This window comes from Narcine bancroftii, unplaced genomic scaffold (genome assembly GCF_036971445.1).
Source record: "Narcine bancroftii isolate sNarBan1 unplaced genomic scaffold, sNarBan1.hap1 Scaffold_166, whole genome shotgun sequence".
Taxonomy (NCBI): Eukaryota; Metazoa; Chordata; class Chondrichthyes; order Torpediniformes; family Narcinidae; genus Narcine; species Narcine bancroftii.
This window is the reverse complement of record NW_027211901.1, coordinates 1367661-1394949: the sequence shown is the minus strand read 5'-3', so window position 1 is coordinate 1394949 and position 27289 is coordinate 1367661. Positions and strand designations below refer to the sequence as shown.

At 41.3% G+C, this 27289-nt stretch overlaps 1 protein-coding gene across 2 annotated transcripts; it reads left to right on the top strand.

Annotated features, from left to right (window-relative positions):
- Positions 1-118: 118 nt before the first annotated feature.
- On the top strand, positions 119-27289 carry LOC138750564 (microtubule-actin cross-linking factor 1-like). Of its 2 annotated transcripts, none has more exons than XM_069912667.1 (8): positions 119-451; positions 10790-10999; positions 15124-15352; positions 15567-15883; positions 16744-16911; positions 19537-19660; positions 21166-21261; positions 26056-27289. In XM_069912667.1, the coding sequence occupies exons 1-8, from the start codon at positions 254-256 to the stop codon at positions 26061-26063; spliced, it is 1350 nt and encodes a 449-aa protein (XP_069768768.1). In that variant the 5' UTR covers positions 119-253; the 3' UTR covers positions 26064-27289. The 2 variants fall into 2 exon arrangements, with proteins under 2 accessions (XP_069768768.1, XP_069768769.1); XM_069912668.1 differs by lacking the exon at positions 119-451 and adding an exon at positions 5279-5335.

Below are 27289 nucleotides of genomic sequence, written 5' to 3'. Positions count from 1 at the left end.
GATTGCCATGGTTTCACTTGTCTTTCTGTATTATTGTGTAACAATAAACCCATTGATGACATCACACAGCCAGCAAACCCAGTTGCTGAGACTGCAGTCGTGTCCATTGTGAGGGTTGAACGTGGTGCGAGCGCGTGGCACAGTCTTTGACGAATACCAGGGCTTTTTGGCCAAGTGAGGCTCACGGTGGTGACGTATTTGAATTACTACATCACACGTCACTGGAAACACCTCGCGTGTGACTTGCAGGAGAATGGGCAATGCCTTGGGCTGTCTACGAGTGGCACGAGTGGCTGGGGAAGAGGAGCAGAGTAGGAGATCCCTCACTCCTCGGAAAAGAATGACGTGCAACTGCTGCAAGAAGATCAGAGGCAGGTGGTTTCATTCCCGAGTTGCTGCGGAGGAATCGTCAGACTTCAATGTCGACCGCAGGGAAGAAAACACGCAGCAGGTACTCTCGGTCACGTGTGAAACCTTCTTGAGGCAATGTCGAAATGAACATAAGTTGTACTGTGTGCACAAGGTTCATTACTCACGTAAACATCAGACACTCATCCTATAAGGAGAGCTTGGTGTTTCACAGCTAATTATCTCCAATTCAGTGTTGGTAAATCAGTTATGCTTTGTCTTATCTTTTTCCAAAGCATCTACAGATTGGGTGCTTCATTTATTCTGAAACTTAAACAAGGTCATCAACAAGTGAATCCTACTTGGAATTTATACATTCCTACTTAATAAATGGGTCCAGATAGTCTTATTTTTGTAAATTAAAATGAAAAACATTCTCTTTCCTTTCACAGCACAAAGGATCCCCAAGCTTTAAAGTGTAAATGATAAAACTGGAATTACTGGATATTTCAATAAGAACAGAAAAGGCTGGAAACTCCCAGCAAGTCAGGAGGTGACCAACCTGCTATTTCCAACATTTTCTGTTGTTACATTTGAAGTATAATTATTTTTAATATTTCTTCTGGGAACAATTGGCTGTCAAAGGCAGGAATTAAATTCTCTTTATTGTTTTGGAGTAGGGAGAGTTTAGTGCTTTTTTTAGGAAGGAATATATGGGTTGGCACAACATCAAGGGCTGAAGGGCCTGTACTATGCTGCAGTGTTCTATGTTCTGTGTTTCTGCCATGGTGATTTAAGAGTAAATATTAACCAAGGACCCCCAGAAGAATGTGCCCTTTCCTTTGGTTTCTGCCCTGGAAGAAAGACTGATGAAAGACTGGAGTCCTGGTTTTGTGGCTGAAATCAAAACAAGAGTGTTCTTCGTAAAGATGCACCAAGAATCTGTGGTTTGCCTTTCATCAAATTCAAGTCAGAAACCTCAGCCTTGAGTGTAGAGGTGTGAAATCTGAATGTCTCTGGGGATTGACCCTGTGCCATGTGTTCAGTTGCAATGCCTTCAGCAACCCTTGAACCAATGTTCATTGGGCCAATCCTGAAAGGTGTTTTGCCTTGCTTTTTCCAGATACTTTTGTTCTGTTCACTGCCATGGTTCACATGATGAAGATAATGCTTTGCAGTGGATTTGAAAATAGTCATTAAGTTTTAACTGTGACTTTTACCAGCAAGACCACATGCTTGTTCTTGGTAAAATGTTTTTATTGAGTTTAACATATAAGCATACATACAGAAATCTGAAAACCACGTGACAATTCATTCCATTACGAGTAAGGACACGCGAAGAAAACAAAGTTAATGAAACTACATTCAGGATGACTTGTTAACCTCCAAAACAATTACACTCCAACTCCAATCATCCAAAATCAGATTCGCTGAAATCCTCATTTATCCAAAAGTTTACAAAAATTCAAATAAATGAAGATATCCAAAACAAATCAAGAATCTGCATTTATCTGAAATATTTTTCAGAGACAAACTAACCTCTCAGGTTGAAAAAAAAATTATTGCACGTGAAATTAGAACATCGAATGTTCTCGTTTCAGGTAACTCCCTCCCGTCTCTTTTTCTATTCCTTCTTTACCTTCCCCTATTGACTTTTCTCTCCAACTCTCCCATCAAACTGCACACCACTCACTCCCAGCAAGTGGTTGGAAGAATCCCTTGTCCTGCCGTCGTCCAGGAGAGCGGCCTCTCGGCAGCAGCCGGTTGGTCACAGCCCTTTCAGATAATCGGAGTTGTAATGTAATAAGAAATAATCTATATGGTGAACCCATTTATTGAAATAAATTGTACAAAACAAAAGAATAAAAAGAAAAAGAAAACAACTCGAAAAATTAAATCTAAAAAATACATCTAATCTAATGCCTCTCTCTAATCAAGGTTACCTTGCAGACAGAGTAAAATGGGGATTTTTGTTTAAGGTATTGGAAAAATTTAAATTTGGGCCACTCTTTATTGGTTGGATGAAGGCCTTATATAAAAATCCATTGGCTAGAGTGGTGACAAATGGACAAGTATCTTCTTCCTTTATATTATCTAGATCAACTTGACAGGGTGTCCTTTTTCACCGGCTTTATTTGCTTTGGTTATTGAACCGTTAGCGCGAATGATTAGACAAGATGGTGATATTAAAGATATTAAGGCAAATGAGGAAGAGTATAAAATGAATTTATTTGCCGATGATGCTTTGATATATTTAACAAATCCTACGCAGTCGTTAGGAAGGTTACATGCAAGGTTGGAACAGTGTGGTGCATTATCAGGATATAAGGTTAATTGGGATAAGAGTGAAATGATACCTTTGACAAGAATGGATTTTGCAAACTGCAGATATTGTTACATTTAAGCGGTTGGATAAAATTAAGTATTTTGGGATAAATGTAGATGATAATTATAATCATTTATATGAGTTGAATTATAGACTATTATAGCATAAAATTAAATTAGATTTAAATCGGTGGAAAGATTTACTGATAACTTTAATAGGGCGATGTGGCGGCGCAGTCTCCCATGGTGTATAACGCCACATGGCGGAGCAGCCATGGGAAGATGACGCTGTCAAGGTTTTCTCCCTGCCTCAAGTCACCTGCCCAGCGCACACCTGGGGCAGCGATTCTGATATCACAATGCACGAGGTGAATGAGCTTAGGCTGCCCTTAAGCGGGCGCGGGCTGAATTTGAATAAAAACGTCATTAATGGCTTTCAATGTGGTGGCTGAGTCTTTCTTGGTTGTGTCCATCACGACAGTGTTTTAAAATGAATGTTTTCCCCCGTATTCAGTATTTTTGTCGATCAATTACATGTGGGATTCCTAAAAGGTTTTAAGCATTTCCATGTGCTGGGAAGATCTTTATTATGAAAAGGTAAATTGGCAAGAGTATCTATACAAAAATTGACTTGGAGTTTTATAATTACCACATTTTCAGGATTATTATGAAGCGGCACAATTCAAGTTTATTAATAGAATGGTTGGATCACAACAATCTTTACGTTGGGCTAAAATCCAAATGGCTCAGCTTCATGAACAAAGAATGATACAGTTTATTTATAAATGGAATGCTCAACTTTTCCAAAATTATCCTTTACCGGTGTTAAAACATTTCATGGAAATATGGTATCGGACCAACGTTGCTATTGGTGCTGAGGGCAAAATTTCGGCTAAAACCCTTTGTATTAAAATAAGCTTTGTATAAAAATAAATCACGTATTCCTGAATATTTGGGAAAAGAAAGGTATTATCTTGGCCGAAGATTGTTATGAAGCTGGAAATTTTGTTTCATATCAATGATAGAATGAAAAATATGGATCAGGTCCATGCTTAGTTACCAACTTTGTTACTAGATAATTTTGGACACAGTTTGAGATTACCTCGAAGGAAGAGATTTGAATGTTCAATTATTGAAGGAGGGGAAAGGGGATTGATTACACAAATGTATGCTTTATTACAAAATAAGATGCCTAAGTCGGATATTTATAAAGTGAGAAGTAAAAGGAAGAAGGATCTGTCGGTTTTAATTTCTCAGGATGATTGGATGACATTATGTGAGGACAGTGTGACTAACCCAGTAAACGTAAGATAAAGATTCGTTCATTATAATTTTATTCATCAACTTTACTTAACACCTGAGAAGTTGAAGAGGTATAGATTTATCTCTTTGGATATGTGTTTTCAATGTGGGGAATAGATAGGGTCTTTTTTACATTCAGTATGGTTAGGTGATCAGGTGAAACCCTTTCTGAATGGAATTATGGAATTTTTATTGGGACATATGAAGTAAAATGGAGTTTGGAAATGAAATTGGATACATTTCAAATTGCATTTATTCAGTTGGAATAGGCAGTAGCGAGAAAATGTAAAGCTATAACCTGGAAAGATGAAATTGAATAAAGTATTCAGAGATGGGACATGGAATTGCAATCATGTATTCCATTGGAAAAGATAACTTACAATTTACGCCATCCGTCTACCATTTTTGTTAATGTGCGGGTCCCTCTGTGAAATGTATGGGTCTAAATATGTCATGGTTGATTGGTGACATCAAACCCGACTATGATGGTTTGTTTCTTTAGTTTGAGGTTGTAGAGGATGGGAGGGAGCTAAGAGAGGGGGTGGGAGGGGGGTATATATGGGGGAAATTTTTGTATGTTAATATGATGTATTTTATTGTGGATTTTGAATTTGATTTTAAATAAAGTATACAAAAAGAAGGTTACTTTGTAGACCACATGCTAATAGTTCCTTTCATTGTTGTTCAATAACATCTGATCCTTTCCTGCTTCTAAACTGTATTTCTGTGAAATCTCCACACAGCGGCTTCTCTGTGTATTTCCGGCACTACCTGATCCAATGCACTAATTGATAAGGTGGTGTCTGCAACCTATCTTAAGGAAGGCTGAGACGACCACAGATCGCTAGTGATTGTTGTTTACTTTCAAGCAAAGTTGGATCGGCCAAGGGTTCTTCTCAGATCTCTGAATGTGCAGTGTGACAAGAGTTTTAGAGGTAGCTTGGAATGAATTACTCGAGCAGCTTCCACACACACACATTTGAAAACCCAGAATTTTAGCAGGATTATTGCATCCTGCTTTTTGCCAAGGAGCAACAAAGTATCCACATACAGCTTGCCTAGGAGAGCATGTGGCGTTAGCAGGCAGAGTTAGAACAGCTTTGCTCTCAGAGAGGGAGGGAGTGAGAGAGAAGGAGTCAGAGAAATCTGTTCAAGAGGGACAAGCTGCCAAACTTTGGAAGGCTGCCTGATCAAAGGAGAAGACTGATGGTCTGAAAGATGACCTGAAAGAAAAAGGATCATCCGGAGAACCCTGAAGGGGGCAAGTTCTGTCAGAAAGACTAATTAAGAAGAAATCAGTTGCAGATGCTCTGGAAATGGAATCTCTCTCTCTGAAAACCAGCAAGAGCCCTTCTGAGTGGTAACCATTTGTCTGTTAAACACCAAAGCTTGGTGAACTTTGTTAATGCTAATGTATGAGCACTGTTGCAAGAATTGCCTGTGATCCAAAGAACTTTTCTAATCTTCAATACACATTACACTCACCTGCACTTAGTATTTGAGGGTGGATTAAGTGGGTTAGGTAGGTTAAGTAATAAGTTAAAGTTCAATTCTGTTTTCATGTTCAAATAAAATTCTAAACTACTTTTGTTTAAATAACCCTGTGTTGTCGTGCATATCTATTGCTACTGGTTTTTGGGGTCATCTGGACTCCGTAACATTTTATGGGGGCTCATCCTTTAGGATTTGAACATTGCAGTTTCATGATTTATTAGTTGATTGGGATGTTTTTGCAGGCTATTTTTACAAGCTTACAGAAAGCTTGTGTCTGGAAAAACTGCAGCAATGGATGTTGATACATTTTTGTTACAACCATCACCTGCAGAACTGCAGAAGGTGAGAAAATAGGAACTGATGGCTATTTCTGAGGCATTGAAAATTGTTGAAGTTAAACATTGGATGAGAAAAGTACAAACGTAGAGGATTATAATAGTGAAATATTACATGTGAAGGAAAATTTGTTGAGGAAGACTCACAAAAGGACATTCCAGAATAATAGGCATTTTCAGAGAGCTCATGTGGACCAGATTAATAAACCTGTTCATAAGGTTAGGATGGAGCAGGATAGTAGGGCTGAAATAAAGTCTGGAGAAAATGTTCAGTAAAAAGATGAAGGAAAGGTAGGAAAGGACAGAACTTCTGTATTTATATGCCATTTGTGTAAGAAAGCTGGTCGTGTGACTGTCTAGTCTTGAAACAGAAAAGGTAAAAACAGGTTTAACCAGAACCATGTATACAGAAACAGTGGAATTTAAGGAGAGCAGAGGTGCATAACCTGATCAGTAGGTCATGGATGTTTTCAAGCCTTTTGTGTCAGAGGGCTTTGTCTCAATAAAGGAGGGAGAACCACAGGTTCCAGTTAACATTCTTAGAGATACTGAGGCTGCTCAGTCATTGTTGTTAGAAACCGTTTTAACTGTGGATCAAAGGACAGACACAGAGGAGACAACTTTGATTAAAGGTGTTGGAGATGAGGTAGGGTCAATATTGCTTCACAAGGTTGTGCTAAATTCAGAATTAGTCAAAGGAACTGTTGTAGTAGGAGTTACCCATGCAAGGTGTCTCGTTTTTGCTGGGGAATGATTTGTCAGAGAATAAAGTTGGGTCAGTTTTAAGATTGACAAATTGGCCTAGTAAGGATGTGGTTAGAGAGGATGGTGAGATATATCCTGCATGGGCGGTAACTAGGTCTGTGACTAAGAAAATGATGACAGCTGAAGATGATCCAGTTGGGGGAGTCACGTGATGGAGTAGTGGCCGGTCAGGGAATTCCAGCCCTCTCCGGAAAAGTTTAAAAAAAACACACAAAACACAAAGGTACAAGATTAAAATTTAAAACAAAGTAAAAATAAAGGTGAGAAGAAAATGGCAGCGAAGAGAGAAAAGTCGAAAACAACGGGAAGAAGAGAAGAAGAAAGAACGTCGGAAGAAGAAGGTGAAGGCCTTACCTGTCCGAGGAGGCCCGCCGCGGAGAGAGAAGCCCGCTCCCTCAGGTCAGTGGAAGTCCCGGGCTCGGGACTACAAAAATGGCTCGCAGAGCCGAGTAAAAGTGCGCAACCGCGCAAGAAAAAAAACACACTGACGGGAGGGGGAAACAGCTGCGGAGTCGATCTCCACAGCTGAGAGAGACACCTGCAGCACAGCAGCTGGTGCTGAACAGAGACAATAATGACAACAAGAAAGAAGAAGGTAAAAAGAAAAGAAGGAAACAACAGATGGTCAATCCAGAGGAAGAAGAAGAAGAAGAACAGAAAGAAGTGGAAGAAGAAGAGAAAGGCAAGACAATGGATGTATCTTTTTTCAAAGAATATATGGAATCAGTGAAAGAATGGCAATTACAAGAATTTAATGAGATAAAAAGAAGAATTAAGAATGCAGAAGAAAAAATGAATATAATAGAAATGGTCATATCAGAGATAGGAAAAAGAGTGGAGAATGTGGAAGAACGAGAAATAATCGTAGAAATGGAAGTAGAGGACAAAAGAGAAATTAGAAGAATCTAATAAAAAAGTTAAAGAGGCACACGAGCTGTAAGCTCAGAAGACAGATATAATGGAAAAGTACATTAGAAGAAATAATATAAAGATAGTGGGCCTTAAGGAAGATGAAGAAGGCAAGAATATGAGAGAATTTATAAAAGATTGGATCCCCAGGGTCCTAGGAAGACCAGAATTACAGGAAGAAATTGAAATAGAGAGGGCACATAGAACATTAGCCCCGAAACCACAACCGCAGCAAAAACCAAGATCCATTTTAGTAAAATTTTTAAGATATACAAGAGAAAATATATTGGAGAAAGCAATGAAGAAAATAAGAGAAGACAAAAAGCCACTGGAATACAAAGGTCAAAAATTTTTTTTCTATCCAGACATAAGTTTTGATCTCCTGAAGAAGAGGAAGGAGTTCAATACAGCAAAAACGATCTTATGGAAAAAAGGATATAAATTTATGTTAAAGTACCCAGCGGTACTTAAAATAGTTATTCCAGGGCAACAAAACAGACTATTCTCGGATCCAGAGGAAGCACGAAAATTTGCAGAACAACTACAAAACAAGCAGAGAGATGAAGACATGTAATGAGAGTAAAAATGACCACGAACTATATGTATGTGTGTATATGGGTATATGTATGTATATATTTTATATATATATATATATATATAGATATATATATATCTATATATATATGTAGATGTGTATGTACGTGTGTGTATACATGAATGTATACGTATTTAGAGGAAAATATATAGAGTATAGATAAGAATTAATAAGGGAATGAAAGGGAATAGAGGGAATAAGGAGGGAATTAAAAGAGTGACCTTTGTTACATATGAAAATTGAAATCTTTTCCGGGGGGGGCTGGGTGGGGATGAGTTACGGTCACTGCAAAATCAGTTGACATTTGCGAGTGAATTCGCAAATCCAAATGGAGAGGAGAGATGTGTTTGCCCAACAAGAGATAAAGGGCAACTCAGGAGGGGGAGGGGAGAATGGGGTTAAAGAAGTTTTAAGTAGGAGAATAAGGAAAATGTTTGATGTTTTAGAAATGTTGTCTTATAAAGTGTTCAAAACAAGAAAACAGAAATGGATAAGAAGGAAAGGTGATGATGGAGAAACGGAAAGGGAAGATAAACAAAGTTTGAAATGGCTACGTTGAACTATATGACTTTAAATATTAACGGAATACATAACCAAATCAAAAGGAAGAAACTGCTAAATTTACTGAAAAAAGAAAAAATTGATATAACATTTGTGCAAGAAACACATTTAACTGAATTGGAGCACAAGAAATTAAAGAGAGATTGGGTAGGACATGTAACAGCAGCGTCGTATAATTCAAAAGCAAGAGGAGTAGCTATATTAATCAGTAAAAATGTACCAATTAAAATAGAAGAGGAAATAATAGATCCAGCAGGGAGATATGTAATGATAAAATGTCAGATATATTTGAAGTTTTGGTATCTACTCAATGTATATTCACCTAACGAAGAAGATCAAAAGTTTATGCAAGATATTTTTTTGAAGATAGCAGATACGCAAGGGAACATATTAATAGGAGGGGATTTCAACCTTAATTTGGATTCAAATATGGATAAAACTGGGAAAAAAATTAACAGAAAGAACAAAGTAACCAAATTTATAATTAAATCGATGCAAGAAATGCAACTTTTGGATATATGGAGGAAACAACACCCAAAGGAAAAGGAATATTCATATTATTCGGGTAGACATAAAACATACTCAAGAATAGACCTATTTCTGTTATCAGCTCGTAAGCAAGATAGAGTAAGAAAAACAGAATATAAAGCTAGAATATTATCGGACCATTCACCCTTGATATTGACAACAGAGTTAGAGGACATCCCTCCAAGAATGTATAGATGGAAATTAAACTCCATGCTACTTAAAAGGCAGGATTTTAGAGAATTCATTGAAAGACAAATTAAAATGTACTTTGAAATAAATACGGAATCAGTGAAAGATAAGTTTATACTATGGGATGCAATGAAAGCGTTCATTAGAGGGCAAATAATAAGTTATGTAGCCAAGATGAAGAAGGACTATAATCAGGAAACAGAGCAGTTGGAAAGGGAAATAGTAAATATAGAAAAAGAATTAGCAATGAAGGAAGATACAACTAAAAGAAGAGAATTGGCAGATCAAAAAATAAAATATGAAACACTACAAACATATAAGGTGGAGAAGAACATAATGAAGACAAAACAGAAATATTATGAACTAAGGGAAAAAACGCACAAAATCCTAGCATAGCAGCTTAAGACAGAACAAGCTAAGAAAATTGTATTGGCATCAAGGAAAAAAGACAAACAAATCACATATAATCCAACGGAGATCAATGAAAACTTTAGAGAATTCTATGAACAATTATACCAAGCTAAAAACGAAGGGAAAGAAGGCAAAATAGATGAATTTTTAACTAAAATTGAACTACCAAAATCACAAATAGAGGAATAATATAAATTAACAGAACCATTTGAAATAGTAGAAATACAAGAGATAATAAAAAAAAACTACCAAATAATAAAACACCAGGAGAGGATGAATTCCCAATAGAATTCTATAAAACATTTAAAGATTTATTAATTCCTCCCCTCCTGGAAGTAATCAACCAGATTGACAAAACACAAAGCTTACCAGATTCATGTAAAACAGCAATAATTACAGTAATACCAAAGCAAGGGAAAGATCCACTCGCACCAGCATCATATAGACCAATATCATTACTTAACACAGATTATAAGATAATAGCTAAACTATTAGCAAACAGATTAGCAGATTATGTACCTAAAATGGTAAATCTAGACCAAACTGGATTTATTAAAAAAAGACGCACAACAGACAATATTTGTAAATTTATTAACTTAATTCATGCAGTAGAAGGGAGTAAAGCGCCAACAGTAGCAGTTGCTTTAGACGCAGAGAAGGCCTTTGAAATGAAAGGGGAGGGATTAGACGAAGGGGCCCGAGAAATGAAGGCAGTGTTAGGGAGACATGAGCAGGGAAATGATGAAGCGGAATTCCGTCGATGCCCGTGTGTGTGTATAGGAGGCTGGTCTTTAGTATTTTCCATCCTTTTCGTATTGATCGAAGACTGGGCAAGACCACGTGTTGCCCATGTGCATATTCCGATGAAATGGTGTGGAATGGCCCCTGTTTATAAACAGGCATCTTCCACTCAAGTGGTTTCACATCCTCCTCAATCCCAAGGGTTTGCAAATAGATGAGGGAATATGGAATTGCTGCCAGGAAAGTACAACACGTCTTCAAACTAACAGGATTTTGCAATTTGTAGGAAACAACAGAAGATCACCTACAAAAACATAAGAAGACAGTAGGTGATCTTCTGAAATGGTTGGCAGTCGAGGGTCACTATGGAGTTCATATCACCGAAGACGAATTCTACGCATTAGGTGATGGTTTCCAGATGGAGGAAGAGGACGATGCGATGGGGTCATTTGCTGAGATGGGCGAAAGACTGAATGACCACCAGCAAGGCCTGAAGGTATGAACACTTCCAGGTGTTTTGGATAAGTGTATATTCGAACAATTGTAAAACTATTTTGGATTGGACTTTTCATCAGAACCTCTGATCAGTACAGATTTGATGAAAGGCGACTAAATAAATTTCACTTAAATAATGACTAACACAATTTCTAAATAATGTTGAATTGAATTTTGACGATCTTCTCCCAATCCTATTCAAAGATCTAGCAGATCCTCTTTCTAACTCAGTCCTACTTTCTGTTCTTTGCTCTGGCCCAGTCACGCAAGTGATGAGAGATGACGGGAATATGATTAACTCACTAGTGAAGGGGCAGTGATTGACGATGGTCACAGAGGCCCTTCACTAACAATCTCACCATGGCAGCTTCTTAACAAAAACTCTTCACCTCAGTAATGCTGTATTCTCAGATAATGTGGATCTTGATGTTGTAAAGGGAAGAACCTCCTCCCCTATTTTGATAACTCCAGCACCCACTCATGTGATTAACTCTTTATAACCCATTGAATGGGCCATGCAAGCTATTCACAACCAAAAAGGGTTGAGGAAGCATACACCACCGGAATGAATTCTGGCGTAGCAACGTCACTGTTCGTCCACTCAACCAGGCCAGATCCTTGTGCAGATCTAGGGATTGGTTTGGAAAAGAGAGTGAGTAAGGCTACACCCCCTCACTACCACAATTTTCCTGTTGTTGAGGCAACTGTTGGTGACAGCAGGAGCAGAAAGATTCATCCCATGTTTCTCCAGGGGCTCCCTCAATTCTGATGTGTGGTAGCACCATTGTGCTAAATGGGATAGATTCAGAATAAATTGACAGCTGGAATCACAGTGGCCAAAAGGTACGATGGGCCTTTAACATTTGCAGCAGGAAAGTGTTACTTACCATCGTTAGTTCTCCCATTACAACCAAGACAAGTCATCACCATGGTTTAATAGGGAATGCAGATGCACATGAGGTGCCAGACTGATAATCTTACAACACTGGACAGTGGGCAGGCAATGCAGAAAAAAAAATAACATTCCAAAGACAGAATTAACCGCTGATGAAATTTGAGCTCTGTCGTCCTTCCGGCTGGGTCATGAACAGTAAACAGGAAAAGAGGGACCAAGGGTCTCCTCATTCTCAGTGGTGGTAGGCCTCAGCTTCTGAATAACAATGTTGGGGTTAAGACACTTTCTAGCATGTTCCATCAGGTTCTTCCGACACCATCACAGAAATCACTTTCACCCTATTTGATTTACTTAGGAACACCAAGTGCAGCAGACAAATAGGACCAGACTCCATCACATTCGAAGTACTGGAGAAGTTCAGTCTAGATTTTTTTGCACCTCTTGTCACAGTTGATCCACTGACATCCTTCTGACAAAGTGGCAAATTCTTCAGGTATCTGGTCCATCTACCAAAAGCAGGACAAAGCCATACTTTATTTAATCAGCTGCCCGATGGAAAGTGTGTCGCACACACTGTGACATAAAGTGGCATTGTTCACCAATAACCTGCATAATGGTACTTCAATTGGGTTTTGTCACATGACTCCAGGTCTCCTTCTCACTGTGGTCCTAACATGGACCAGCCACTTTGAGTACTGTGATAACTAAAACAGATCAGAGGCTACCTGTCAAGCAGTAGGTGGCGAACCTTTGCTCCGCACTTGACTGGATGAGCACAATTCCCAAAGGGCCCAAGGACCTCAACAGCAGAGCAAAGCAGTTGGCTTGATTAGCCCTCCATTCATTCTCTCCACTGAGGTAGTCCTGTATTCTATCAATGGAGTGAACGACATCTACTCGACTCCAAGAATATGTCCAAAGAGGAGCCTTCTGACATGGAGAGGGACGTGCATTAGGTCCGTAGGAACATTACTACCTGCTGATTCCCCTCCACACTCCTCTCCCTTCTAACTGGGAAAGATATTGCCGTTCGTTCAGTTTGGGCCCTGGCAGGGACACCTGCATCTTGAAGCACTAATGTGAAAATGATAATTACCCAGAATGTTTTCACTAAAATGGGGATAGATTTTCACGTTTGTCATTCCTTAATATGCAGTGCTCAAGTCAGATTTTCATCGTTAAAAAAGAGCAAAGATCTTTAAACATTTACCAATTGATGTTATCTTCTTTTCGTAAAGCATTGCTTAACATGTATGCAAATTATTGCCCTGTGTGTGCTTGACAGCCTGGTTTGTTTTGGAATAAGGCGACTTGAATAAAGTCTTGTCAAGTCCAAAGGATGTTGAACCAAATGGTAAAGATAAATACAATAAAGTCACCGTTATGTCTCTGTGTGGGAGGCTTTTTAAATAGCAGAAGAGATTTTACTTATTGATGCCTTCCACCATGCCAGGAAATGTTCATACTCACATAGACATGCACCCCACATTGGTGCACGACATTTACGACAGTGAGACGGGTGTGTTATCTCGTCAGGATCATGTGAACTCTTTTGTAACTTCCTAGGAATACACCCTTCTCACTGTGGTAACCGTCGTGCACTACTGGGGGGCACCTATACATGAGTATGAGTGCGAACAGTTTCCTGAGATGGTGGAAGGCATCAGTAAGTAAACTCCCTTCTGTTATTTGAATCTTGCATCTTTAAGTTATTTAAGAATCCTCCCAGGTAACACGGAGACAGAACATGTTGGCAGTGGTCGGTCTAAGAGAACAAGAATAAAACTATAAAATTGATTGGAAGTGACTGAAATCTGAAGGGGAAGAAGAGAAAAAGTACACCTGGAAATGAATGGCTGGTGCAATAGCAGTTCACCCAGTGATGGACGGGAGGCTGAAGACATGGTTGAATCGTTTAAAACGTTTCAGCAGATGTACAATTTAGCAGTGAAAAGCTATTTTAAAAATGCAACAGCGAGGAGAAGGTTAGTTCTATACATGTCTGGACAGGGGAGCCAGGCCGTGACTTATTTAATAGCTGAGAGCTTACGGGGTGGAGAAAAATGATCCAGAGCAGATATTTGCAAAGGTTGTTTCTCACCTTGAACTCAGCTCTAATCCTAGACTTGAATGCAATGAATTTCAAGGTTTTGTGTAAGAGACTGATGAGACTGTTACTAACTTCCTTACTACACCAAAAATTAATGCTGCAAAATGCAGATGGAAGGATATAGAGGAAAGATTAGCTGATCCATTAATATGCCCATCCTGAAGTGCAAAAGTCTCTTCTAGGGAAGGATAGCTTGAAATTGGCCAAAGACTCTGACACAGCCAGAGTCTTCAAAGCCACGAGGACGCAAATGAAATCCCTATCAATGCAGACCCACCCACAGCAAAGAGAAGGAAGGGTTGATGCTATAAAAAATACAATCAGAAAAGTGCCACCCCCAGGACCTGTAGGAAGGGCAGCGGACAACACCCCTCCGTGACCAAAATGATTGCCCCGCATACGGTTCTGAATGTGGAGCCTACGGCATAGCAAACCACTGGGCGAAGATGTGCAAGTCTGGCGTGAAGGAAACAGTGATACCAGTGAAGAAAAAAGACAAGAAGATCCACCATCTCTTAAAAATGTTGACACACTCATATACATAGACATCCACCCCACAGTTACTTCAGTGAGAAGGGTGCATTCTTACACAGTTACAAACTAGTTCACATTCTCCTGACTAGATCACAGTCACCTCTCGTTAGATTTCACGTGTTCTCTTTTACACATCATGAAAGAATATTAAATCCCTGAATTGAAAGTTAAGGATGAGATCATTCAAATGACAAAAGTTTAATGTGCTTAAGTTTAAATAAAAGTAAGTCTGTTTGACAGGGAAGGGACTGTGTACAAATACTGAAGGAGAGGATTTATTTTCTTGTCAGTCAAATTAAATATGGAATATATTCTACTCCATCTCAGCAGGATTCATCCTTTGACACAAGCAAAGAATTGTAGATCAAGGTAGTTGATTAAACCTCCGAAAGCATAAAACCATTTAGATTTCTGGACTTGAAGTACGTTTCCTGTGTGTATTTAAGGGTGTTTTGGTACCCTGATTTTTAATAAATTGGGAAACCTGAATATTTTATTTCAATTGCAAATGCAATAAATAGAAACCTTACCTCCCCCAAGACAACTTGGAGCAATAAAAATGAACCTAGGATTGTTTCTTTTCTAGGAACATCGCCAAAAGTTGTCCCAGAAAGAGCAAGAGTTGGTTTTGGCCATAGAGGCAGCTCAGACTTTCCTGGAACAAAATGTCCAGGACCCTTTGCGAGACGAGGAAGTTGCACTGCAGGAGAACTTGAATGTCTTGATGGAGGAGTACGAATCCGCTTTATCAAGTGCGGATTCTCAATTAAACGTGATTGAGGATCTGCATCTAGAACTGCAGAAGTTCCGAAAAGGTGAGGGAAAGTATTCATTTATTTTCCAGATTACTATAAAATACTATTTACTGAGAGTTAAAAAGAATTCTAAGTAAGACAACTGAAAGCTACATGTGGTTTGGAATAACCCCAACTTGTAATTATTACAGGATCCTGTCAATGTGTCAAAGTCTATATAATCTGGTATTATTTGATCATTTTGATTATTTCACCATTATATTCCTTTAAACAGATCATGATGAATTTGAAACATTAATGATTCATTCAGAAAAGGAACTACGAAAAATAAAAGCTGAGGAATTTGACTCCACGTCATTGACATTCAAACTTAAGAAGCAGAAATTCCTCTTCAATGATCTTCAGTTTCTCAAAGGGGATCTAAGATACCTCAGACGATCTTGGAAAAGTCTCTTCGATGCTGCCTTTCTCTTTGAAATCAGGAATGCAATTGAAAGCTACAAGATCCCAATTGATCCTGATGCCATAAGCCAACGTGTGGAGGAGACGGTTGAAAGCGCCGATGCTCGCTTCAACGCACTTCGATCAGAAGTATGACATATCTCCTTTTTTTTGACTAATAGCATTTAAACTCCAATTTTACTTTAGATCAGTAACATGAGAGCATTTTGATAGACTGAGCAACTTGTGTAAGTTTTAGTCTTATAAGAGTGGCTCTGGAAAAGGTTTGCGGCTGTGATTTTTAATACCCATGAAGAACAGGAACAATGATCAAATCTTTCCAGTATTGTGGAGCTCTCTTGGTGGCCAAATTCACTCGAGTTGGACAGAGACCACTGCAGAAAATAAGTCATGAACTCATTTCCTTTTAATAAAATCAAATGTCGAACAGATCATAATTGGTGAAGATTTTCCAGACTGGCCTCCCACGTGTATTTGTCACTGAACACGGTGTAATGTGTCCAATCCACAAAGGTCACCTCGCTGGCTCAGTATGTCCTAAACCCAAGGGTTAGGCTTGAATGGCATAACAGAAATGCAGAGTGTTCGTCTGGAACAAGCCCAGCCCCAAAAGAATTTCTGTCTAATCTTCACTGACACACTAAATTTGTGAAGGTTTTCAATGCTTCTGATATATTCCTGACCATCAGTTTATTTTGAAAGCAAACTCAAAATATTAATTAAAAGATTTATTGACATAACAAGAAAATGGAACAGTACGGCAGGGTAACAGGCATTTCACCTTTGGTGAGGAGTGAACATTGCCTTTTTGTCTGTGACCCTCAAAAAACTTGATGCAGGGAACAAAAAAATGATAGTTGGCATAAGTAATGGACCAGTAATGTATCGCTTGACCCATTTTGGATCGATTGGACACTCGATATTTGATCGCATCACAAAATCGTACATTTTAAAAATCCACATACTCATTCATTTCTTTCACTCTATAGTGCATTGGACTTGGAATCCGTCTTAGCACCAAGGTATTTGAACAATGGCAAGAGAAGGCAGATGAGCTGCGTTTGTGGCTAGAGAGAGTAGAAAGAGAAAGACGAATGGTTCAGCTGGAGGCCATCCCTAATCCAGAAATCTTGCAGCAAGAACTTGAAAATATCATGGTAAATTAAAGTTGTTATTTCATAAATGACTGTGTAATGTTGCTTATTCTAATTTACGAGTAGAATGATGAATGCTTTGAAATAATGATAATGTGCACATCCAATAACAGTGGTTAAGGCCACATGGGAGGTTGTAAGTTTGGCACCTGAAATAGGAAGTTGAGCTCCATTCATTCCAACTTGATCAGGTTTTAATGGGAGCCTGATGAAGATCCAACAGCCAATTTGCTTCCAGATGGTGGGGGCGAGATTGGAAACTGTAACAAAGAAGCCAAACAGTTCTGCTCTCATTGTGTGTCTATTTTCAGTATGGGTTTCCTCAGACCTTATCCATGTTTAATGGGGGCCTAAGAAAATGGTGGCAGAATTTTGGACGACCTCCAAGATTATAACAGCAGAGCAAAAAATCTCAGCAAATCATTAATGGGATCATCAGGTGCAGAGACGATAACTCCATAGATGGGGGTTTCAGGAACAGGTGAAGGGGGGTGGGAGGAAAGTGGTGATTTGGAGCACATTTGGAGGTAAGATTTGTTTGCAAAGTGGCAGAGATTGATTTATTCCAAAGAAGTATTCGAACCATAGAACCTTACAATATTACAGAACAGAAACAGGCCCCTTTGGCCCTTCTTGTCTGTTCCGAACCCTTTTTCTGCCGAGGCCCTCTGACGCACCTAGTCCATAGCCCTCCATACCTCTCCCATCCATGTACCAGTCCAAATTCTTTTCAAATTAAAAATTGAGCCCACAGTCACCACTTCAACGGACAGCTTGTTCCACTCTCCCACCTCTTCACTCTGTGTGAAGACGTTCTCCCTCATGTTCCCCCTAAATTTATCCCCTTCACCCTTATCCCATGTCCTCTGGTTTGTATTTCACTTGCTCTCAGTGGAACAAGCCTACCTATATTTACTCTGTCCTCCACATCATTTTAAATCTCTCTCTCAATTCTTCCCTCATTCTACACTCCAGGGAATAAAATCATAACCTGTTTAACCTTTTCCTACAACTCTGCTCCTGACGTCCAGGCCACATCCAAGTCAATCTCTGCACAATTGCCATCCTTCCTGCAGTTAGGTGATCCAAACTGCACACAATAATCCAAATTGGGTCTCACCAATGAAAATTATACTTTATCCTTTGATTGATCAAGGTCAATGTGCCAAAAGTTCTCTTTGCAACCCTATCCACATGTGACACCATTTTCAGAGAATGAGGTGTCTGTATTCCCAGATCCGTCTGTTCTATCATACTCCTCACTGCCCGACTGGTTACCATGTATGTCCTTTCTTGGCTTGTCCTTCCAAAATGCAACACCTCACACTCATCTGCATTAAATTCCATTTGTCAGCCCATGTTTCCAGCTGGTCCTGATCCCTCTTCAAGCTTTGAAAACCTTCTTTAGTGTCCACAACACCTGCAAGCTTACTCATCCAATTTACCCCATTATCATCCACATAGCCTTCCTGGTTTCTTTCTTGAGGTTTTTTCTTGCATTTTCTATACTCTTCAAGCACCTCATTTGCTCTGTGATGTCTATACCTGCTGCACACCTCTCTTCTTCCAAACCAGATTCCTAAGCCTGCTAATCTTGACAGGAACATGCAAAGTCTGTACTCTCCAAATTTCACCTTTGTAGGTCTTCCACTCACCCCGCACATACTTTTCCAGGTCAACACCTTCTCATTCCTTTCTAATTTCCTCAAATTGGCCTTTCTCCAATTTAAAATCTCAACCCGAGTCCCAGACCTATCCTTTTCTATCATTAACGAAACTAATGGCATCATGTTGACTGGAGTTGATGTTTGAGGAATTGGAATTTGCATCAGAAAGACAAATCAGAAAGTTTTGCTTTATTGAGGTGGAGGGCATTTCTGGTCTTGCAGTCAGAGAAAAATCGGACCATTTATTGCAATAATGGCCTGGGATTGATGGTCATGGAGAAAAGCTGTGGGCCATTAAGTGCTCGAGAGAATAGGAGTTGCAAACGGGTCGGATTGCTGAGGGAGAACACATATTTACCTTTGAAGGATGATGGATTGGGGAGAGGGGTCATCTGGAGTAAAAGTAGACAGGCAGAAAAACGATAATGCAGAATAACCCTCTGCAGCCAAATCTATGTCCATTAGTGGTGAAAAGCCAAATGAGTTCTTCAGCATTATTTTATCAATGCTGATGTAAATCTAAGCATCAGAACATTTTTAAATATTTTCTTGTGACCTTGATGGTTTGCAAGGGGACTTCAGGGCCGGTCAAGAGATGTAGACAAGATAAAGATGATGAGCTCAACAGCATCAGAAAATGCTCAAACATCAGGCGTATTAAATACCTCGAAGCATTAATGAGTAATGAGTAATGATCAATAGAAAGTTTGATCTGGTTGTTTGAGAAAATTCCAATATCCTGTGGTTATTGGGTCCTTGAAAATGTTCGCCTCCTCACCCCAAAGCAGGCCAGAGAGTTGTTGGTATTTATGATAATTTATAGAATCGCCTTCACAGGCTGTTTATCTCCTTGACCCAAAGACAATATCGAAATTAACCAAGGCATCGGCAAATCTAAGATATACAGAAATAAATATTAATTTTATTGTGAATGAGTCATTGTGTCATTTTGAAATCACAGGTTCTTCAGGGAGAAATTTCTGAACATGAAGATGGTGTCGAAAAGTTACAGGAGGCAGCAAAGTGCCTGCTGAATTTGAGCAATGACGTTGTTCCAAATATAGTCCAGCTTCGAAAGACCACAGGTACCATTTCAACATTTGATGTTTAGATCAAAAGGTGGTTCTCTAATTCCAACAAATACAAGTGATGCTTCCAGCTGGTAAATTAGACATTTTCAAATTGTGCAAATTACCAGTGGGGACCCACCAACCTCTTTGAACCATTCTAAAATATTTCTTGCAATTGATTGGATTTCAAATGTTGAATCATCTTTACCTAGCACGTCATAAATAGGCTATCATTTCATAAACAGCTCTGAAAATGACCATTTACTAAAGAACTGTGCACACTTCAATGTTTGAATAAAATGCAGTATTTAAGAAAGTTCAATCGAACTTTCTCCACTGAATTGTGGTCAGTGATTCAGACTCGTAGGCCAGAATCGCAATAGTATTGCAAAATGTGTGTTTATTGAATGAAATTTCTGCTCGAGTGGTGCATCTTAGAAGTGTTGGGTCTTATAAAATTGTTGCATTAAAGGTACTGAATTGAGAACCATATTTGGAGCGTTGGAAATGAAAATGGCGGCAAATGGGAATTCTTGCAGTGAATTCGTTGAAAGTGATGCTCTGCGATTATTTAATAAAGCAGCCAGGCTCCAGTCATGCATACTTGTCCGTGGCTCATCAATTAAAGAGAAGATTGAATGATTGGAAACCAGACAACTTCCAATCATAGAAACAAGACTGGAAATAGGAAACATATGTTAAAATATGCCAGCAAGGCGGTGAAGTCACGAGCTCCATCGAAATGTTAATGTTGCTTTTCTTTTTTCCAGATGCTCTATCAGCTCATTTATTTTTATACATTTTTGTTTCCTTTCCTAAACCTCAGAAATTCTATATTTTCCGTTTGTCTTGTTGATCAGTTATTAATAGAAATAGAGGGTATGTAGAAATGGTAGAAGGTTAAGCAGCGGCCATTTACCAAGTGTGAACATCTGGCAAACATGCAGCCAAGGAAGTGTTTAGGGCTGTGATGTCTCAAAGACCCCCCAATGAGAGGGGATTTCTCATGCTGTGCTGGGAGGGCACTGAAGATCCATGCATCTGAGCACCTGAAGGGCGGGATAGAGTTCTGGTGAGAACGGTTGCAGCTGCTCTCAGAGTCTTCTCTATTCAGCAGGGTATTCTTTGTTGTTCCTGCTCCTCCCCGGCCCCAGCTCCCCCCCACTTCACCTGCTCCTCTCGATGAGTAAAAGGCCTTGAAGTCAACATGTTTTCAACAGAGTTGCACAACTGTCCCTCTCTTTCTCTCTCCATTTTCTTTTGCAAATGTCCATTCCTTTTCACTGTTCTTCATTTCACTTGTCTGCTATTTCACGCTGATTCCCTCCAAACTTTTTTCATTCCTTGCTTACCTTTTCTCTCGTCATCTTCTGTTCTGCATTGCTTTAAATATTACTAAACCCACAGTTCTCTCTCCAAACCAAAAAAATGTGTTTGTTGGGAAGAAAACACCGGAAACATGGTAAATCTTTGAAGACATTTTTAAATGTATGTGTAACAGAACCTTGTGTTCATTTTAGCTACCATCGAACAGAGATTCCAGCGTTTGCGTCAGGAAACATCAGAGCAGAAGAGGACGTTGGAACGGACAAATGTCCAAGTGGAAGATCTTGAAGGTTTACTTTTACCTGGCACTTCTCACCACTGCGATTTTGGAAATGTTTTATTTCTGGATTGATGAAGCAGGGTCGTTGACCTAGTTGAGAAACATTGCTATTTTGCACACATAACTGGTCCCTAATAGCAATGCAGGAATGACCAGATGATGTTGATTGCAAGATAAATCTTGGCTGAGACAATTACAGTCCAGATACAGGACATCTCGGCCCCTCGAGTCCACACCGATTTAAGTGGGCTCCTCTAGCCCCACTTACCCACTCCCTGTCCATAAACCTCCAATCCCCTCACATCCAGGCAGCTATCCAACTTGTTCTGAAATGACACAGGAAGTTACATCCCAGACCCTGGCACCAATCTGTTTCCTTAATCGTATCCACAGAATCCACAATTTGTCATCCTGACCATCGAATCCCCTATAACTATTACCCTCCTCTTCCTTTCCCTACCCTTTTGGGCAACAGAGGTTGACCTTGTGCCAGAGATACAGCCACTGATTCCTTCCCCAGCCTGAATGCTCCTCAAGGAGGTGTACCATTTGTTGAGTGCTTCAGTCACAGGTGCCCCCTCCTGTATCTGTCTCTTCCCTTTCCCCTCTCCTAACTGGAACCCACTGATCCTCCTCCTGTGGCCCTGTTGAGACCACCTGGCTATAGCTCCTATCTATGATGGCCTCACTCTCACTGACCAGGTCGAGGTCATTGAGCTGCAGCTCCAATTCCCTAACACGGTCCCTGAGATGCTGCAGCTCAGTACACCTAGTGCAATCGTGGATGTCCAGGAGGTCGAAGACTCCAGGACCTTTCACATCTGACACTGAAAAGAGCAAACTGCTCTCACACTCAACCCTTCTCTCTTCCCCCTCACCTTAGAAAGAGAAAATAACAAAAAAAATATAGTCTTACCTTAATCTAGATACACTCGACCTCAGCCTCTACTCGCTGAACCCTCTCGAGCCAAAGCCTCGAAACCCCACTCTTTCACCAGGCCACTACTCACTGGGCCACTCCTCGCTGGCCTCTCCTTTGCGTTTCCCTCCTTTTATCGGCCTTGACCAATTAAACCTGTCACTCTCAACTCGCTCCACCTCCGAACACTGCCCAAACTCTGGTCTCCGCCTCCTCCGACTCACTGCTCGAACCGACTAGGCCCGAGGCCGGGTAAAGAACAGAATTTATTGTACGATAGAATCTTGTATGTTCTTTAAAAACCATATAGGATGTGGTTTAAGGTCTCATCCAAAGCAATTGCATCCACTCATGCAATTTGATTTCACTACTTCCCCAATGTGCCATTTAGAAATGCACAGAATGACGTGGATGTTGCTTCTCTTCACCATCTGAAACAAGTAAATGGGTTCTTACTATTAAAGCTTCTGCCTCGCATGTTCGAAGTTTGAAAAAGATCAAAGCTGGTGCATAGTTTCATGCATCCACAAGTGTATAAAAAATGGGTTGTGGCAAATCATCGGCAATTATCCATGCCTGCTGCATCCAGGCATATTTGAAGATTGGAGCACGACTGCAACGCCATGTCAACTGTGGCGGATTAACTACCACTCCAGGCTGAGCTTTAGTAAAGCCCCCCTAACCTTGCCTCCCTGCCCCACTCTTTGCTGAATCGAATAAAGTGACATTAAGTTACTTTAAATAACATATTAGGGGTCTCCAAAGTGGTCGATATCGACCCTTGGTGAAGGGGTGGGGGGGTGGGTTGGAGAGGCAGCAGCGTGACCCAGATGAGTGGGGGGGGGGGGTGAGACAGCAGCACCACTCACGTGGGCAAGGAGGGAGATAGACGGCAGCGCGACTCGGGTGGATTGGAGAATGGTAAATAGAGTCCCCTTGTTTAAAAAAGGTAATAGGGAGAATCTTGGGAATTAGGGTTAGTCGTACATTATTGGTGAGTAAACTATGTAAGGGATTCTTAAGGATGGGATCTATGAAGATCTGGAGAAATACACTCTACTCAAGGATAGTCAGCATGTCTTTGTGAAGGCAAGCTTGGGCCTCACAAATCTAACTCAGTCTTTGGAGGAGGTTACAAAAGAAATTAATGAGGGTACGGTGATAGATGAGGTCTACGAGGATTTTAGCAAGGCGTCTGAGAAGGTCGGTCACAGGAGACTCCTTCGGAAAGTCCTGAGTCATGGGATGAGCGAAAAATTACCTGCATGAAATAAAAGCTGTCATGTCGGAAGAAAGCAGAGTGTCGTAGTGGAATGAAAGTATTCTGCCTGGAGGTTGGTGCCGCAGGGATCTGTTCTGCGACCCCTGCTCTTTGTGATTTTCATGTCACCTGGATGAAGAGGCAGATGGATAGGTCAGTAAGTTTGCGGATGTCACGGAGGTTGGTTTGGAGGAGTTGTGGATGGAGATGAAGGCTGTTAAAGGTTACAAAATGATGAAGGTGGGATGCAGAGTTAGGCAGAAAAGTGGTGGATGGATTTCAATCCAGATAACTGAGAGTTGATGCATTTTGGAAGGACAAACCAGAAGGCTGAGTCCAGAGTTAATGGTCAGTTACTTAAGAGTGTGGATGAACAGAGGAACCTTGGGTTGCAAATCTACACATTTCTCAAGGTTGCCGCACAGTTTGATAGGAGAGTGAAGAAGGATTATGGTGTGCTGAGATTCCTTCATAGGTGGTTTGAATTCAGGAGTAGAGTTGTCATGTTGCAAATCTATAAATCTTTGGTATGACTCACTTAGAATATTATGTTCAGTTCTGGTCACCTCATTATAGGAAGGAGAGGGGACAGAGGAGATTTACCAGGATGCTGCCTGGATTGGGAAACAATTCTCATGAGGCAAGGTTCGCAGAGCTGGAGTGTAGAAGGATTAGAGGAGACGTGATAGAGGTCTACAAGATCTTCGACATCCTCCCGTGAATTCAGGGACCAGAACACTACGTAATATTCCAAATGCGGCGAACCAAAATTTTATACAGCTGTAACTTGACTCACCAACTTTTACACTCAGTTCCCCAAATCATGAAGTCCAGCAGGCTGGATGTTTTTTTACAATCCTCTCCACCATGTTGTCTCTTTCAGGGTGCAGAGAGCGTTCAGCTCAAAATCCTTCTCTCCATCAATGCTAGAAAGGATATATTGTAGACTTTCCCTTGCATTTGACCTCCCCCCCTCCCAAATCCAGCACCTCACTCAGGGGAGGGAGAGGGGAAGAGGAGGGAGAGGGGAAGGAGAGGGAGAGGAAAAGAGAGGGAGGGAGTGTTGTCGAGGAAGGGGGAGGGATATAGTGAGAGGGTGAAGGGAAGAGGAAAAAGAGAGAGAGTGGGGAAGGAGAGGGAGGGAGAGTTGTCAAGGAAGGCGGTGGGATAGAGGGAGAGAGGGTGAGTGGAAGAGGAGGAGAGGGAAAGGGGAAGGAGAGAGGAAGAAATGTCGAGGAAGGGGGGAAGGATACAGGGAGAGTTTGAGGAGAAGGAGAGGAAGTGGAGAAGGAGAGGGAGAGAAAAGGATAGGGAGGAAGAGTTGTAAAGGAAGGGGGAGGAATATAGGGAGAGGGTGAGGGGCATAAGAGAGGGGAAGGAGAGAGAGAAGAATGGAGTGGGAGGTAGACTTGTCGAAGAAGGGGGTGGGTTAGAGGGGAAGAGGAGAGGGAGAGGCAGGGAGAGTTGTCAAAGAAGGGAAGGGATAGGGGAAGTGGAAGAGGAGAAGTCGATGGATAGGGGAAAGAGAGGAAGAGGAAAGAAGAGGGAGGGAGAGTTGTCGAGGAAGGGTAAGGAATATAGGGAGAGGGTGAGGGGAAGGAGAAGGAGAAGGGAAAGAGGATGAGGGATAGTTGTCAAGGAAGGCAGAGGGTTATAGGGAGATTGTGAGGGGAAGGGAAGGAGAGGGAGGGAGGGAGAGTTATCAAGGAAGGGGGAGGGATATAGGGAGAGAGTGGGGGAGGAGAAGAAGATGGAAAGTGGAAGGAATGGGAGAGGGAGGGAGAGTTGTCGAGGAATGGGGAAGGATATAGGGAAGAGTGTGAGGGTAAGAGGAGAAGGAGAGCGATAAGAGATGGAGAGGGAGAGGAAAGGAGAGAGGGAGAGTTGGTGAGGAAGGGGGAGCGATATAGGCTGAGGGTGAGGGGAAGAGGAGGAGAGGAAAAGGAGAGGGAGAGGAAAGGAGAGTGAGGGAGAGTTTTCGAGGAAGGGGGAGTAATGGGGTGAGGGTGAGGAGGGGAAGGAGATGGTGGGGAAGGAGGGGGAAAGGGAGAGGGAGGGAGAGTTGTTGAGGAAGGGATAGGGATTTTGGGAGAGGGTGAGGGGAAGAGGAGGAGAGGGAGAGGAAAGGAGAGGAGAGTTTTTGAGGAATGGGAGGGATATAGGGAGAGAGTGAGGGCAGGAGGAGAGGGAGAGGGGAAGGAGAGGGAGAGGGGAAAGAGGAGGAAAGGGAGGGAAATTTTTTGAGGGGAGGGATTTTGGGAGAGGGTGAGGGGGAGAGGGAGAGGAAAGTAGAGGGAGGGAGAGTTGTTGAGGAAAGGGGAGTGATAGAGGGAGAGGGTGAGGGGAAAAGGAGAGGGAGAGGAAAGGAGAGTTTTTGAGGATGGGGAGGGATATTCGTAGAGAGTGAGAGTTAGAGGGGAAGGAGAGGGAGGGAGAGGGAGGAAGAGTTGTCGACGAAGGGGGAGGGATAGAGGGATAGGGGATTAATGGGTTTCTATTGTCTCTGAATCTTTACGAAAAAGTGAAGATGATTTTGAGCTGAAGACCATTGGTCGTCTTCGCGTGATCTTCCTCAGCTCTGTTCATCTCTTCCCTTGAATGACTTTTGTTTCCATTGCTTGTAGATTCGTGAAGCACAGAAGGGAGGACAACAACTTGTGCTGGAAGTCGAGCTGGTAGCAGGACCAACTGTCAATAAGGCAGCCACACTTGGAAACACAATCAACATGTTCAGGTATTTCTACATCCAGTCCTGGAGGATCTCAACAAAGTTCAAGGAGATTTCTGCCAACACCTAAAAATTCGACAACTCCAAAAAAATGTAGTGAACAGATCCAACCTTTGTACACATCATTCATCACCCACACCAAAGCCTTTAACTCTGCATCAAGGAAACAACTATAGGACACCCCTTCTAGTATTAGATGAACTGAAATGGAAGTACGGATCCTGAGGCTCTTCAACAAAGGCATATTGGCCACAGTCATGGTCAACATGAGTACTTGGGAGCCTTTTTGCATGAAGTGAAGAGTAAACAAGGATCTGTGTCAGGTCACTCGCCTGAGTGCTACTGGTACCATGTAACCCAGTACTACCTGTCGCATGGTCGAGTGGTCGGCGACTAAACCGGCTCCCCCATCAGGCTTGCCTGGTGAGGAGGGTGGCTAGACACCCTGCAGGATGAAAAACAAGACCTGTCAAAGGGTGGATGAACCATGGACAGAAAGGTCTGGCAAACCATCATCTGAGAGGGAACAGCAACCTTTGAAGCCAGCAGATGTGCAGAAATAGAAGAAGATGAGAGGAGAGGCCGTACCAACCCAAGCCTGATCTGCCATCTGGAACAACCTGTCCTGAATGCAGAAGAACTTTCAAAGGCAAGATTGAACACAGAAGCCACTTGATAGCAACGAGGAGGAGAACTTTCTGACAGACAGCGCAGAATTCAAACTGAGGTCCAGTCCTGACCACTGGCCATGTAAAGGCATTGCCCTAACCACTACATCAACCGTGACACCCTGCTCAGAGAAGCCGGCTGGAATCTCGAGCGTCTGGAGGAATCGATGTGTCAGGCAGCAGTGGGGAGGGGTCGGGGATTAGCGGCGGCAGTGGGGAGGACTCGGGGATCAGCGGCAGTTCCTACCACACCCCCACACACACAAACCCTGACGCACATGCTCCACACACACACACATACACACTCGATTCTTTGAAAGATTTTATTTAATATTCTCAAATTACATAAAGAAAATCAAATACACATAAAATAACTGTAAACTACATCCCCTCCCCCTTACTAATACAATAAAAACCAAAAAAAGAAAAAAATAACCAAAATAAAGAAAAAAAAAAACAACC

Bases quoted from the DNA above. Each gene is read 5' to 3' on its own strand.
- LOC138750564 (XM_069912667.1), top strand. From the start codon at position 254: ATGGGCAATGCCTTGGGCTGTCTACGAGTGGCACGAGTGGCTGGGGAA. The intron at 452-10,789 runs GTACTCTCGGTC...TGCAATTTGTAG, and splicing joins GGGAAGAAAACACGCAGCAG to GAAACAACAGAAGATCACCT. The intron at 19,661-21,165 runs GTACCATTTCAA...TGTTCATTTTAG, and splicing joins CCAGCTTCGAAAGACCACAG to CTACCATCGAACAGAGATTC.